Source organism: Canis aureus, chromosome 19, assembly GCF_053574225.1.
Source record: "Canis aureus isolate CA01 chromosome 19, VMU_Caureus_v.1.0, whole genome shotgun sequence".
In the NCBI taxonomy this organism is placed as follows: domain Eukaryota; kingdom Metazoa; phylum Chordata; class Mammalia; order Carnivora; family Canidae; genus Canis; species Canis aureus.
In genome coordinates this window covers 38,296,666-38,312,480 of record NC_135629.1, presented here as the reverse complement: position 1 = coordinate 38,312,480, position 15,815 = coordinate 38,296,666, and the positions used below count along the sequence as shown (strand labels likewise).

The following is a 15,815-nucleotide window of genomic DNA, read 5'->3' as shown; positions in this document are numbered from 1 at the left end:
CATGAGAATTAAAAAAGGAGGGACCTGCTCTAGACTATGAACAGAGGGCATAGCTATCAAATAAAATATACAGAACTTAATTAGGTCCGAATTTGAAGAAACCAACTGTACAAATACATTCATGAGAAAAGGAGTAAAATTTGAAAATTTACCGGTATTAGATGAAAGGAAGAAATTGCTAATTTTGTTCAGTGTTAATAATGATTTCATGGTTATTTAAGAAAATATCTGCAAATTTAGAGATGCACATTGAACTATACAGAAATGAAATGACATGACTGAATTTCCTTTAAAATAATTTAAAACAAAAGAGAGAAAAACAGATATAGGAAGTAAGTATGACACAATCTTGAGAAACGCTGACTGGTATATACAGGAGTTTGTTATACCATTCTTCATATGTATATTTGAAACTTTTCATAATACAAAATAGAGAAATAAAAGAAAGTCAATATTACACATTAAAATCTCCCTTTCCTGAACTTTAGAAAAAATATACGTATGTTTACACATATTTAGTTACTATTAATTATCTATCATTTCCTAACTTAACTTATGACATTACTTCTATTGGGACACCTCGGTGCCTCAGCAGTTGAGCAGAGCAGTTGAGCTAATAATCTTTGGCTCAGGTTATGATCCTGGGGTCCTGGATCGAGTCCTGCATTGAATCCTGCATCAGGGTCCCTGCATGGAGCCTGCTTCTTTCTCTGCCTATGTCTCTGCCTCTCTCTGTGTATCTCTCATGAATAAATAAAATCTTAAAAAAAATAAGAAATTACTTCTATTTTTAAAAACTTTTTACATTTATTTTTTAAAAAAGATTTATTTATTTTAGAGAGAAAAAGAGCATATACAAGTGGGGGGAGGGGAAGAGGGAAAGAACCTGAAGCAGAGCCCAACAAAGCCTGGTCCCAGGATCCTAAGATCATGACCTGAGCTGAAACCAAGACTGGACACTCAACTGACTGAGCCACCCAGCTGTTTCTTAAATTTATTTTTTAGAGTAATCTCTATACCCAATATAGGGTTTGAACTCACAACCCAGAGTTCAAGAGTTGCAGGTTCCACCGACTGAGCCAATCAGGCACCCCCCAGAACTAATTCTATTCTTAAAAGACACTGTGTCCCTAAAAAAGTAGAATAAAAGATTTACATTTCTACAAATCTTCAGCATGCTTCTACAATTCCAAGAAAGGATAACTTAATAAGAAGGAATCATCATTTAGCAATAAATCATACCCCAAACTATTGTAATACAGTTTATAGTCACTTCATATAAAAAAAGCAGGGTGTTATTTTCCCCCTTTCAGCAATTATAGTTCCAAAGAATATATGGCAATACCAATTTAATTTGCTTAGTATTTATTTTATTTACATATTTTAAATAAGGCAGAAACTTGTTTAGCCCAATGTTATTAACTGCTTTTGTTGTCTTTTCTCTCCTCATAGTTCTAATAAAATCACCATCCACAGACCACACTCAAAAGACAAGGAAATTAACTTACAGTGCTGTGGCTGAGTATCTCTAATTTCTCAAATTCTGTCTAGGATCTGCTGCTGGGATTCACTTTAAATTCCAGTATTTAGCAAACAAACATACAAAAAAAAAAAAAAAAATCCAAATCTGCCACCACACTCTTGCAGGCATGATATGTGGAAAAAATGTTTATTCTTAATATTTAATATTTACAAAATGTCCACGGCATTTAAGAGAGTAAACAAAACCTCTGACTTTATATCTATTCCCCACATGGTTTCCACAGTTTAACTACTTAAAATACAGAGTGCTTGAGAGGAGGAAAGAAACTCCCTGCTAGCGTGTGAGTCAAATACATTCATCACTTAAATATTATTTCAGTGAATCAGTAATCTACCCTTGACAGACTAAACTGAGTAACAAAGCATGAGGCTGCCTTACTCAGCTTTAGTTTGGGAGAAGCCACATCGTCATCATCAGGCAGCGGGCCCAGCTCTTTTCTTTTATCCTTGAGTAACTTCTCCAGGATGTGCGCGTCATTGTACACCTATATTTTGTAAATATATTTAAAGTTATTTTCTAAAAAACGTTCTATCGAGGTAGAACACTTAGCTATAAATTAGTTTTCAAGACACAGGTTAGCATAATTGGGAACTAAAGACATAAAGCTTGAGATCACTAAAGAGCAAAAAAATCATATCTCTATAGGATGGGACTCAGCCTCAAATGGTTTGTTGTTTAAGCTTTCCAGGTGATTCTTATGTGTAGACATACATGCTAAAGTTTGAGTACTAGAGGCAGAATCACTGCAAGTTTTAACAGAAGTTCTGATACTTAATTATATATTTTCATAAATCTCTCTTCCATTGGACCCTCAAAAGGTAGCAGACCCAGCTCAATGGGAAATAAACATTAAAAAATATATGATAGTTGAATAGCAATACCTCAAATATTATTAAATGGGATTTAGTATCCATCTGAATTCACAATCTGGCCTCTGATCTGTGAAAAGCAACAATCCCTGCTTAGGATCTCTCTTTGAAGACTGAGCCAAGGGTGATAATATGTAGCCAAGAACAAGGTTACTCACCTAATGGCCCCTACAGCTGCATCCCCCTATGATAGAGGGTTTGATCACAAGTACCCTCAGTGCCTACTTAAATTTGTAATATCAAGAAGAAAGGAAATTAATGATTTTAAAGTTATTTTATTTCTGGGAGATTTAAAGTAGAGATAAAGGAAACTTGAAAAGGTATATGAACCCTTTCCTGTTCCCTGCAGCATTAATTACCAAAAACAAGATATAGAAGCAACCTAAGTGTCCATCAATAGATGAATGGATAAAGAAAACACACACACACACACACACACACACACACACACAGTGTATCATTCAGCCATAAAAAAAAAAAAAAAAAAGAATGAAATCTTGCTATTTGTGACAATATGGATGGACCTAGAAGGCATTATGCTAGTTGAAATAAGTCAGACAGAGAAAGACAAACACTGTATCATCTCATGTGTATGTAGATTCTGAAAAGACAAAAACAAAAACAAAAACCCAAGCTTGTAGATTGGTGAGAACAGATTGGTGGTTTCCAGATGCAGAGAGTGGGGAATGGGTAAAATGGATAAAAGGGTAAAAAAGCACAAACCTGTATAGAAAATAAATTTTAAAAAATGAAAAATTACATAAATAAAAAGAAAAGAAATAAGTCACGAGGATGTAGTGTACAGCATGGTGACTACTATTATTAATACTGTACTGCATTTTTGAAAGTTGCTAAGAGTATATCTTAAAAGTTTTCACAAGAAAAAGAAATTTGAAAAAAAAAAATTGTAACTATGCATAGTGACAGATGTTAACTAGATTTACTGTGATCATACTGCAATATGTACAAATATCAAATCGTTGTTATACACTTGAAACCAATAATGTTCCATGTCAATTATACTTCAGTAAAAATAGTTACAAAAAATATCAAAGAAGGAAGAATGTATTGCAGCCATACTGATAAAGAACTGAAAATCAAGATGCTTCATAATAAAATCAATTATTTAAAGGTGCCTTTCTGAGAATATCCTGATTTTTATATAATCCTATGATGCAAACTATTCCTGGAGAAGTATGGTTACTCTGGGTAGTAACAATGTGCAAAGACTTTACTGTTACTGGCTTTCATCTGGGTACTATGTGCTCTGTGTACACTCCCTTGTTTAAATCCTATGATGGCCCTGACAGAAGTACTACCAGTAACTCTAGGGCACAAACGGGGACAATGAGGTTCAGAGAAGGTGAGTCTCTCACACAGGGACTGGCAGAGCAAAGTTCAAATCTAGAATGTCACCTTATGGGTATGAACTTCTAACCTTTGCAATGGATTGCCATTTTACAATTTATAAAAGATAAAGCATTAAGCTGGTGGTCACTGAGAAGAGCAACCTAAGTGAGGCCTCTAGATCTAATCTTTCAAAATGCATTATGCTACCAGGACCCAAAAGAAAATGTGCCTACCCCAGGATTCCCACACATCTTTACCTGGGAGCCCTCCTCGTTGTAATGCCTGGCATTCCGGAACATCAGCTTCATGTCTTCTATCATTCCTTCTTCCCCTGCATATTTGTCATTGCGAATGTTATGCTCAATTATTTTCAAGTCCATAGGCTCCAAAATGATTTTATAATAGTCAGGATAGTCCTTTTTGGATGGTTTAACCATAAACAGATCACAAAGTCTTCTGCCTGAACCTGGCTCACGAGCTTCAAGAACAACATTGAATAAGATTTTCATTCGCTGCTTTCTTATGTTCTTTTTACTGTTGGGAGGATGGGGGGAAAAAGGGGGAAAAATGAGAAGAGGTTCAGTTTTCTTCATACAGGGATGAATATGAAATGAAAAAATCTTGTGGGAAGGTGGTTCATAATGATTACAATTTATTGATTACATATGCCACAAACACAGTAAACATGCTGGCAACTATAAGCAAATATTAGGAGAATTTCCAAATAGTTAAAACATAGTGACTCTGGCAGGAGCAGCCAATGAACACCAGACAAACCTGTTTAGAATATTTATGAAATGCAATGATTAAAAAAAAAAATCTCTAACACCCCAAGAAAATGAAATGCTATTATCAGCTGAAATATATTTTTAAAGAACACAGCAAAAGTGGAATAAAACTACCAATTCCCTGCTGTTACTAACATTCCTCACTTCAAAAAACCAAAACAGAACCCACATAGTGAGAATGTACCATCTCTTAAGATAACCACTTTGAATACCTGCATATCCTGTTTTCCAGAAAACAAAGGGACGCTATCTGCACGACTAGAGTCTCCACAGTGGGCACAAGTCTCTCCTGCATTAATCTAGTCTGGGTCAGTCCCAGCTCCCTCCAGCTCCGTCAGCATCATTCCAGTATCTCAACTTAGCTTAAGGAGTAAATGCTCTGTGGTTCACCTGAGAAAATTCTCATCCTTAAATGTCAGTCCCTGTCTTGTTTTCCAAATTCTCCCCATGAGATGTGATGCTAAGTAACAGATGTACATGGTGTGGAACAAAGTCAGTGACCACAGATTTGAACCTGATTTCAAAAGGAGCCCAGAAAGACAGATAGGCTGTCTTCTAATTATTGAGGACTGGCTCAGAATGGCTAAATGACTTGCCCAAGGTGAGATGTCCAGTGAATTATTAGAAGAGATGATCTTCCAACATGATTTCTGCCCCATTATTTGTTATGTTTTCAGGACACTGATCAATTATAGCCAGACCTGAGCCAGCAGTCCCCAGATGAACACTCAGGTAGGTAATAAAAAGAAATGATTTATAACTTAATTTTTATCCAATAAACACAACATCATATAATTACTTAGAGGTAAACTTTTTTTATCTGTTTCCTGTCTTATAAATGGAAGGAAGTTCATTTCTGAAATAAACAATGTGGCTAAATAGGTCTCCTAGCCCTGAGACTCACTCTCCTGCTGGGGCATGAAGAGGCCAAAGACCAGATACTTTCTCTTCAAAGTACAAAATATACTTAAAAAAAAAAAAAGAAAAGAAAAGAAAAAAAAAACCCCAATAAATAATAATAGATGAGAAAAAATATCTATCTTTAAGTCAAGCTTTTATTTTTTATTTATTTATTTTTTTAAGTCAAGCTTTTAAAATATGTCAGAAATGCCTATCTTCCAAGCATCATGGAGCAATGATAGCCTGAAAGTGGTTGGTTAGGTGGGAAAAAGGACTTCTGCTTCCTGTGTCTTCACTCAAACTGCTCAATCCCCCTCTCAGGATTACCTGAGCGGCTCCAGAATCATTTCTGCTGTTTTCTCCTCTCAGTATCTTTGTGTCTTTATGTCAAGTAAGTAATTGTTAGATATGTCAGGAGAAGTTTCATTCAGTGGGGACTATTTCCTCAAAGAGGCATCTGAGGGCAAAGATGTGAGGAGTCCTCCCTCAGTCCAGGACTTTAGCAAGTGGACAATGGAAGGGGAGCTTGAGACAGAGCTCCCCACGTGGGCAGATTAGAACACAGATGACATTAACCTTCAGGAAGCCTCTAAAGAAAAATTTCAGAATCTGAATTTGTTATCACAGAAATCTATGCTTAAAGCTACAAAAGATATAGTTTCTTTAGATCTCACTTGCAGGGGGTCGCAATTCAAAATGAAGACTCAGGAATCCCATTTTGAACCTGAGTTTAAAAAAATCTCTTCAATAACCAACTCATAATGAAATCTCTCCTCACTCCAGGAAAATCTCTTCAATAACCAACTCAAAATGAAATTTCTCTTCATCCCAGGAATATCACGCAGTGCAATCCAAGATTCCTTTCTTGGTCCAGGTGAGCTCTCTTCCCTTCCTAACTCCAGTACATCACCCCCAATAATCACTGGACTTTTCTGTAGGAAGCTACAAATACTCTGAGAGTGGGTCGAGGGCAGATTTTCAAAAGTTTTTATTCAAGAGGAGGGAAAGCTTCTTTATCAAGTTTTAGAGAAAATGCCAAAAAAGCAAAAGAATGGTGAGTGGGATAACTCTGACACCAAGCAGCTTTGAATGGGACATATCCAAAATGTAAAATCTGAATTTGAGACGGCTCTAAATAAATGAAATGTACTGTTTTAGAACTCTTACTACAAATAGTATCCTTTCCTCATCTGTATTATTCACTCTTTCAGAGAGTAATGTGTAACTGGGTTCCATCCTCAAGGCAATAAAACTTTTATTATTAGGGTTACTTATAGTTTCTCTGAAAAAACTGTTTTGTTACTTTGTCGACATCTTTCCTAATCCTTCTACTGCCTTTGACACTGAGAACTACTGGCTCACTAGTTTATATCTGGCTACCAGAAAAAACTTAGAGTTAAATTTCATAGTCTTCAATGAAATTTCTAACTCTATTAGCTTGGGTGGTTGGTGTATTTGCTTTATCTTTTCCCAATATGGATGCTGAACTTTATTATATTTGTGACTTTTTCTTTTTAGTTTTTTAAAGATTTAATTTATTTAATTCATGAGAGACAGAGAGAGGCAAAGATGTAGGCAGAGGGAGAAGCAGGCTCCATGCAGGGAGCTCAATGTGGGACTCGATCCTGGGACTGTGAGATAATGACCTGAGCCAAAGGCAGACGCTCAACCGCTGAGCCACCCAGGCATCCCTACATCTGTGACTTTGAAAGCAACTTCAATACTTTCTGAAATGAGATAAACTCTACATTACAAAAAGACAGAAACCATATTCCCCTAATTGGTACTTTCTGTTTTACTGTTTTTATTGTTTTAATTTTTTGTTTACTGTTTTCTTTTTAAAAATATTTTATTTATTTATTCATGAGAGACACACAGAGAGAGAGAGGCAGAGACACAGGCAGAGGGAGAAGCAGGCTCCATGCAGGGTGCCTGATGTGGGACTCGATCCTGAGACTCCAGGATCACACCCTGAGCTGAGAGCAGGCACTTAGCTGCTGAGCCACCCAGGCATCCCTTGTTTACCGTTTTTAATGTCACTTTGCTTTTCAGATTCTTCTTAGAAGCCCTCTATGTATCTTACCTGTCCTCCTCTCTCAGACCACTAACTATAAGTAGAATTTGTTTACTCCACTCCATTCTGGGAAAGGTGCATGAATCTCAGACCTTATAACTGGCATACTCATATATTTTTTTTTTAAGTCAGCACCTTTAAACATACTGAAGTAAAATATATGTTAAGGAAGTTAAAAACCAGGGCTGTTTATCATTGTGCACTTAAGGGGACACCAATTCAGGTAACAGACCTTGTTATAATAAATATGCAGTTCTAGAATTTTATAGGAGATAGGTCATGAAGAGTTCTGTGTTAACAAAATCATTATATTACGGCAGTTTTCTAACAAATGAAAATGTCTTGAGAAATGGGTGCTTTTTCTAATTTGCATGAAGAACAGAAGGTAGAAGAGGCTCTGTTCTGAATTTGATTTCCCAGGGTCATCCTCCTGATTCCCCACCCAACATGAAACACTGAAGACACTGTCACTTTTTGTTTCTCTTAGTTTATCACCAAGTTTTAGAGGAACCTCCACAGCCCTTCTGGATCTGATCTTTCAATTTTTCATGCCACGGTGTTAGTCCTCACCTTCATACTTTGTGGCTGACCATGTTGTCAAATGTCCTTAACATTCTACTTCCTTTGAAGCTGTTATTTATTATATGTATTCACATTTGCATATTTACACATAAAATTCCCATTTATAGTTACAGCTAACACTTCTCCCACATGCCCAGGGGCTATGCTAAGTAAGCACTATATGTACACCCTCATTTAATCCTCAAACTCTATGAACCAGATACACTGACTATCCCAGTTTTGCAGCTGGACAACTGGAAGATTAGAGGGGTCAAGCAAATATCTAAGGTCATAAAGTGAGCAATCAGAACTAAGACTTGAATCAGCTGATAATCACTAGGCTGCTTTCATGATGTCCTTCCCTTTCCCAAAGGTGGGCACTTATCGTGGGCCCCTCTACCCATTCACAGGTTCCCAGGTCTCCCAGGATTTAACTCCTTCCCTGGTCCTAGAGTTTCAGTGGTGTCCGCTGTTAGGCTAAAACCCAAAGTTTCTTTCCTTCACAAGGCTTGCTACATTCACTGCATCTTCAAGTCTTCAAGGAGTAAAACCTTCTACTAAGTAAAACCTTTTAATAAATAATAAACCTTTCCTAATGATTTTCCCAGACTAGTAGCATCAGACTAAAAACAAAATGAAATCTACCAAGTCCTGATGTCAATGAGAACTACTTCCAGAAAATAATCAGTTACATTTATTGAGTACTAACTGCACCCAGGCCCAGTTCTAAGGGCTTGAAACACATCAACCACCCAGGTACTCTCAACAATCTTATGTAGGTATACTTATCGACTCTTTTTCAGATCACAGAACTAATCAGAATAACTAGGATTTGGACTTGGGCTATTAGGTTCTAGAGCTTGGGGTTGTAATACTACTCCATGATGTCCCACATTTCTATTTCTACTACTGCCCAGAGTTAGTGCCATACACACTATGAAGGATGTAAAAGAAATAGAACCCATGTTTTTTTCTTAAATTTATGATCTAAGAAAATTTTTCTTAAGGACAATTTAGGAGGTAGATAATGATAACACAGTAATTTTGTAGAGTGGACTGCATACGGGAGCAGCATGTAGATAACTTTAGAACATCTAACTTGCAAAGAAAAGCATGATAGAGAAATCATATTTCCGAGCTATCCGGGCAATCGTGTATGTAGTTCTATAGAACCACACAACTGAGTACTTTGTGCAATTATTCTATGACATTGCTCCCACATACTTTTATGTGTTTTCAACCTGCCTCTCTCTTCCTGGCCAGTAAGTTCCTGGCATGTAGAGGTGATGCCTAAACATTCTCCTTTATAGCCTCTAAGAGTAGAGTCTGGTGTTCTGCAAGCAATTGACACTCCATGAATGCCAGAAGGCTAAAGTGAAAATAAAAGCACCACGCAATGATGGCTAGGGCTATAACACGGCAACTCAAAAGCTGTTTTTAAAATCGTGACATGCAAAAGAATGGATGCTTTCAAAGAAATAAAACATGGGCAAGATCAGAGACTGATAAAATGTATTCATGCTTGAAAAGCACTAACCCAATGCACAGGCACCAACACAGGCTGACATCACTTGGACCATCAACTTCGGTTTTGATCCTTCTACCACCCCTCAATGTGTAAAAGCTATCCCTGAAAAGGAATCAGCGTCTGCCAGCCTCTGGACACTGGCAACGCCACCATATTCTCAGCCTCCACCTACTGCCACACAAGCACAATCACAATGATTGGTGAGAGGGCTTGTGGCCACTGGCAAAGTTAGCAACAAATTAAGGCTTTAGAAAGTATCGAGGTGAACTAATTCTGAATTTACTCTACCAACTATACTTCTAACTATACTGCTTTCTTTATTTGTAAGAAAATACAAACTTATTTCATGCTTAAGACTTCACTTTTAATCTAATCAGTACTGACCATGCCACAGAAGTTATACTTTAAAAAATGTTTATGCATAATAAAGGACTGCACACCTGGAGAGCCTCCTGAGACCCAACATCTCACTGTCAAGAGTGTTCCTGGGAAAGCAGAAACAAACATTACATGTGAAGAGAAACAAAACAGGCAATATCGGAGGGTCATGTATAAACCAAATATGGTTGAGAAAAAAGAGGCTTATTCGACCCAAAGGATAAAAGGTATTAAGAATATTTGGAACATTTTAACATGGAAGACAGCAGGTAGATTTTTGGGCAAAGGGATGGGGGAAAAGAATGCACTCCCAGAATGAAGAGAACATACGTCAATTTTCCCCACACTCTTAGATATTAAAAAAAATAAGGCAAAGATAGAATCATACACAGTATTTAGGAGTCAAGGGTACTTGGGGAACCTGGCCCTGACTTCTCTGGACAAGCTAAACTTAACCTACTAGGCAGCTGTGTTTGCCTGAATTCCAGAAAAGTCTATTTCTCATTAGCAAAACCTCTTAATGTAACGAGCTACCTTCTAAAAGGCTCGTTATGTTTCTTCCTTTGCCACAAAGTTCAAAGTATAGCACTTGCTTCTCTCAACCTCTTAATGTCAACTCATGCCTGTATTTCAAAACCAGGTATGTTCTTTTATTACTTTAGCAATGATTTATATTTGTTCTTCTTATTTGTGTTTTTCACTTTATTATTAAAAACACTTTCTAGGAAACCTGTTCACAGAGATGTTTTATCTAAAGTGGGATTTTATGACTTCAACAACATAATGCTTAGTTTTCTTTTTGTGGGAGGTTTTAGAGTAATAACTTTCCTTTGATCTACCTGGATTGTCCCACCAACTACAAGCCACAGAGACAGAGAGGTCATTTTTAAGGATCTGGCCTGGGCTAATGCTTCCTCAGAACTATTTTAATGCTCAACTAGTTTCAAATCTCTCTTTCCATTCAGTGTTGGCACTAACTGTACCATCACTTTTGCCTGTATTACCTTCTTTTGCCTTAGAAGTTTTTATCTTTGATGGGTGACTGATCTGGAAAACACAGGTGATGCTGTAGTAGAGTTATATAATTACACTCAAAGATGTCCTTGATTTGATGTCTCTTATCTGGTTTCACATTTTTCCTCCGTTGTCCCTGGTATAACAAGGAATTAAGAACTTGGAAGGATGAAATTCATAGGCCAGTAATGGAGGAGACTCACATCTTAGGGTACACCAGTCAATTTAGTTACCATGGCATAGCACAGCAGTTACTCTCAAAGCTAAAAAAATTTTCCCAAATGCTATTTATAAAAGGAAAAGATAGGACAGCTTCTCTTTTATAAACCACTTTTTTAAAATCCTCTGATCTCAGTGGATCTATTAATGCATGAACAAAACAGTGTCAACAGTTACTAGTGACTTCTTCATTCGACTCTGAATCTGCCCCCGTTATTAGTGATTTGCTTATTTTTTGTTTAAAATGTCCTCCCTGCAGTGAGTGCTGCTACAAAGATGGTGAGATAGTTAAGGCTGAGGGAGAATATGATGTTCCACAAAGATCGAGCCAGAGAAACTGTGTAGGAGGCGTAGACAAAAGAGATGTTCTTGCAGGATATTCTTTATAGGAGTCCAGCTTCAGAGTCTCACAATGAGGTGCCCTTTTCATACAACCCGTGAGAGAAAGGAAGGGTGAGGGAATTTTGGAGAAAGATTAGAAAGACAGAAAAACCAAACATCTGGTTCAGCATTTTATGCACTACAAGAAGTTATGACTTGGTAGTTTATAATCTGACATCCTTAAAATGGCAAATAAAGATCAGATTAATAAGGAAAAACAAGGACGTAGGAGTATCAGTGACTTACTTCACTGCAGTGATAGTACTGAATTTTTGAAATTCACCATGTATAAATTACCTAAATCAGATTTAAGTGGCACTCCTGCAATGCCACATTAAAGCAAAATAGCCCAGCCAGCCAACAGAGTAACGTGCTTTGCTGAGCCACAGAAGTAGTTCTCACTTTTATCCAAGAGGTCTACAGCCACTGCAGCACTGAGAGCAATGGCAGTGCTGATCATACAATTCCCAAATGAATTTTAAAAGATCTGTTAGCAAATAATTAGAGCTTATAAAAGAATTCATACCTGAAAGCTTAAAAACACACTTTTCTGTACTTATCAAAAACGAAATAATAGAAACAGAGATGTCTCCAGCTATGAGAAGAGTATATACCTTTTTCTTTTGGCACTACCAGCATCAGAGGTGGCTGAAGAAATCATGCTGTCTCCATCCTCAATGTCATCCCTTCTGGCAAGCTCCTTCTTCTTTGCCTGAAACAGAGCAGACCCTGAGAGTCAAGCTCACCCTGCTGAACGCTCCTAAAATTTATGAATGTTAAATAGCTAGACATAACAGATTCTCTTAGAAAAATGCAACTACATGTTGATGCACATAATTAAAGAGTCAGTAAACATTTTCAATACCCGGTTTAACAAAAGCCTGCATGACCTACATAAAATGAGATTAAAAACTGTATTCAGAGGGTTTAGGAATCAACAGTATCTAAACTGCAAGACTACAAAAGCCTCAATTTTGTTAAAAGCATTGAGGCAAGCTGTAGGGGTATCCTGCCATTTTTAGGTGAAACCAACTCAAAGGTAGTCTCTGGAAGTAGTACCCTTCTCTTAAGAAGTACCCTGGATTCTTAAACAATGGTGTAGCTTAGAAGAAAGTTTAATGTGAGAAGTGAAAGAAGATCTACTTTCAACACATGCATTTTTAAAAACCTCCTGCCAAACAGCTCAAAGTCCAACCATTGCAGACTTAGGGAATACACACATAGTGCTGAAAGAAAGTACGGGAAATGCGCAGCACTGATGCCAGGATGGACTCCACAAAATGAAGACTATAAGATCTAAAATCACTTTTGTTGCTTCCTTGCTCTGAGATTCTCTTTCCAGAAAGATTCTAACCAAAACTGACAAATAGATATAATTTGTATTTCATATCTATGCCTTTCTTCAAAACCCCTACATGGCCCATGGCTTCGTGTGCCCACTAAGATGTGCTCTCAGAAAGGATCTGATCAATTCATGAACACTGTACAATGATTAGTCAGTTTTAAGATGTCCTTTCTCCTAGGACCAATTCTATCTTAACAGAGACAAAGTCTAGTACCAAAGAAATGAAATCTAAATGACAACAGTATTGTCTGTGATTGGAGGGAAACTTCCTGAGGACCCTAAAATTATTTCCCAGGCACAAATCCCTGCTCCTTCCACTCACAAAGCTAACCCAGTCTGAACTATTTCTACTCTACATGGCCCTGACAACTCTAAAAAACAAACAAACAAACAAACAAACAAAAAAAACAAAAAAAAACCTCAGCAGTACTTATGGCTGAAATAAATGATGTGATATTACTGGGAGAAATCACACATCTTAAAAGCATATACCCAAAGTTTGTAAAATTATTTTTTTTAAAGATTTTACTTATTCATGAGTGTAAAATTATTTCAATTATACACACCACAGCTAAGCAAATCCAAGGAATCATACCTGCATGACTTGCTGCAATTTTAGAACTCGCTTGTAGATGGCTGAATTGGGAACATTATAGCGTTTGGCATTCTCAAACATTAAATTCAGATCACACTCCAAATGATCTAAAGTTTCATATTCTTGGTTCTTTAGCTTTGTTCTGTGAAAGACAAACACATGGCTACAATTTACCATTATGAAAAAGATGAAACACCCTTACTGAAAAGCCCAGTACAAAAATGCTAACAAGCACTAGCTGGCCTCTTTACTAACGATACTAGTGAGAGGCCTAGAAGGGGCACCTCCAAGATAGAAAGGAGGCAAAAGCACCATTGTTTTTAGGCAGTATGACAGTCTACCTGAAAATCAAGAAGAACAAAACACCCTAAGAAGTAATAAGGGGACCTATGTGCCAAGGTGGTCAAGTACAAAGCAAATATACTAGTAAAAGTCCTAACGGAAAACCCCTATTAGTGGCTAACATGCAAACCCTAGGAAAAGACAAAAATCAGGGAGGTTTTAAGCTACCATAATGAAGAACCATGGTGATCCAGTCACTTGTGAAAATAAGTGGCCATTCCAGTTCATGTTAAAGAAAAGGGAATGCACTCACAAAATCATGAAAGGGGATATATAAGAGATCTTAAGATGGTAAATGAGAGGCAGATATGTCAGAGTCCATTCACTACTTTTCTTCCAATACAAACATTTGTAACTAATTATGATGGCTTAAAATTGAAGTTATTTTACTTAAAAGTCTTAAGAATTATGATGTCTTTCAGACACTACGGTTATTGCAAATACGACCTCTCATAAACTTCTTTATACACTTTAAAGATATTATTGTTATTGTTATTATTATTATTATTATTATTATTAGAGAGACAGAGCATGAGCAGGAGGGGCAGAGACAGAGAATCTCAAGCAGACTCTGCACTGAGTGCAGAACTTGACATGTGGCTCAATCTTAAGACCATCACTACGTCAGCCAAAACAAGAGTTGGATGCTTAACTAACTATGCCTCCCAGGTGTCCCTACATTATTTTTTTAAAGATTTCTTTTTTGATTTGAGAGAAAGAGAGAACACATGCAAGTGCACACAGGGGGAAACGGGCAGAGGGAGAGAGAGAGACTCTCAAGCAGACTCCCTGCTAATTGACTCATGGCTTGATCCCACAACATTGAGATCATGCCCTGAGCAAAATCAAGAGTTGGATGCCTCACCAACTGAGCCACCTAGGCACCCCATGTCCCTTATACATTTTACACAAAATGAAGAATCACAGTTTGCTCTAACTCTGTATGCACATAGGATAGACTTTTAAATCTTTTGACTGAAGCATTTGCACATTATATGCAGATTCCATGTAGTGCTCAAAAGATACAAATGTTAGAGAACACCTCTGGGGTGAAGCAAACCATAAACTCAGCTCTTGGTACCAGCCTACATAGCTAGCACCCAGAATTTAAGTTACTGCCTCAGACTTACTCCTGCCAACAGTAAGGGTAATGTGCTGAATATTCTAAATACCCACAAAGAACAGATGTGGAACTCAAACTTGTAAATGACAATCTATAATAAATCTGCAGATATTTAACAACTGATGTTCATCAAGGATAGTGGGGGGCAGGACAGGCACAATGAGAAATAAAAGATGGGGATGAGAAGCCCCAGCATGGTGGAAGGTGGCATATGGAGCCACACTGTCTAGCTCCTGCCCACTCTTTCATTTTTGTTGCCTTTTAAAAAAATGATTTATTTATCTTAGAAAAAGAGATGAGCATGTGTGTGTGTATGGGAGGGGGGTGGGCAAAGGGAGAGAGAATCTTAAGCAGACTCTGAGCATGGAGCCCAAGGCAGGACTCTATCCCAGGACCCAGAGATCACAACCTGAGCTGAAACCAAGAGTCAGATAGTTACCGACTGCACCATCCAGGCACCCCTATTTTTACTGCTTTTGATGACACTCAACTATCATCCTTCTGTCAACAAATCATAAAATTTTAGCCAATCTTATTTTCTAGAATCCAACAAGTGTAAGAATTTTATTCCTACTATTTGGGAGGTTAGTTATTTGTCCTGGTAAATACAAGCTTACTCTGATTTTGCCAAGTTAAGATATATTTTTTACCTGGTTGCCTCTATTTGGGTATACTGTAGAATCTAACCAGCACTGTGAGAGTTAAAATATTACTTATTTCCTATTACTTTTTAACGACGATGTGGTGGTTTCAATATTCTGTCTGAATTCTGATTGTTCATCTGTTATTTCATTCATTCATTCAT

At 37.3% G+C, this 15,815-nt stretch overlaps 1 protein-coding gene across 32 annotated transcripts in view; it reads right to left on the bottom strand.

Annotated features, from left to right (window-relative positions):
- Positions 1-15,815, bottom strand: part of PBRM1 (polybromo 1) — a 121,621-nt gene that overhangs the window by 60,430 nt on the left and 45,376 nt on the right. For 19 of the 32 annotated variants that reach the window (XM_077858600.1, XM_077858605.1, XM_077858591.1 and 16 more), the window contains 5 exons: positions 13,546-13,687; positions 12,220-12,317; positions 10,054-10,098; positions 4,020-4,296; positions 1,922-2,027 (listed from right to left, as the gene is read on the bottom strand). In XM_077858600.1, the coding sequence (XP_077714726.1) occupies positions 1,922-2,027; positions 4,020-4,296; positions 10,054-10,098; positions 12,220-12,317; positions 13,546-13,687 (668 nt within the window). The remainder of the gene's footprint in view (positions 1-1,921; positions 2,028-4,019; positions 4,297-10,053; positions 10,099-12,219; positions 12,318-13,545; positions 13,688-15,815) is intronic. The other 13 variants (XM_077858620.1, XM_077858619.1, XM_077858615.1 and 10 more) reach the window with 1 other exon arrangement.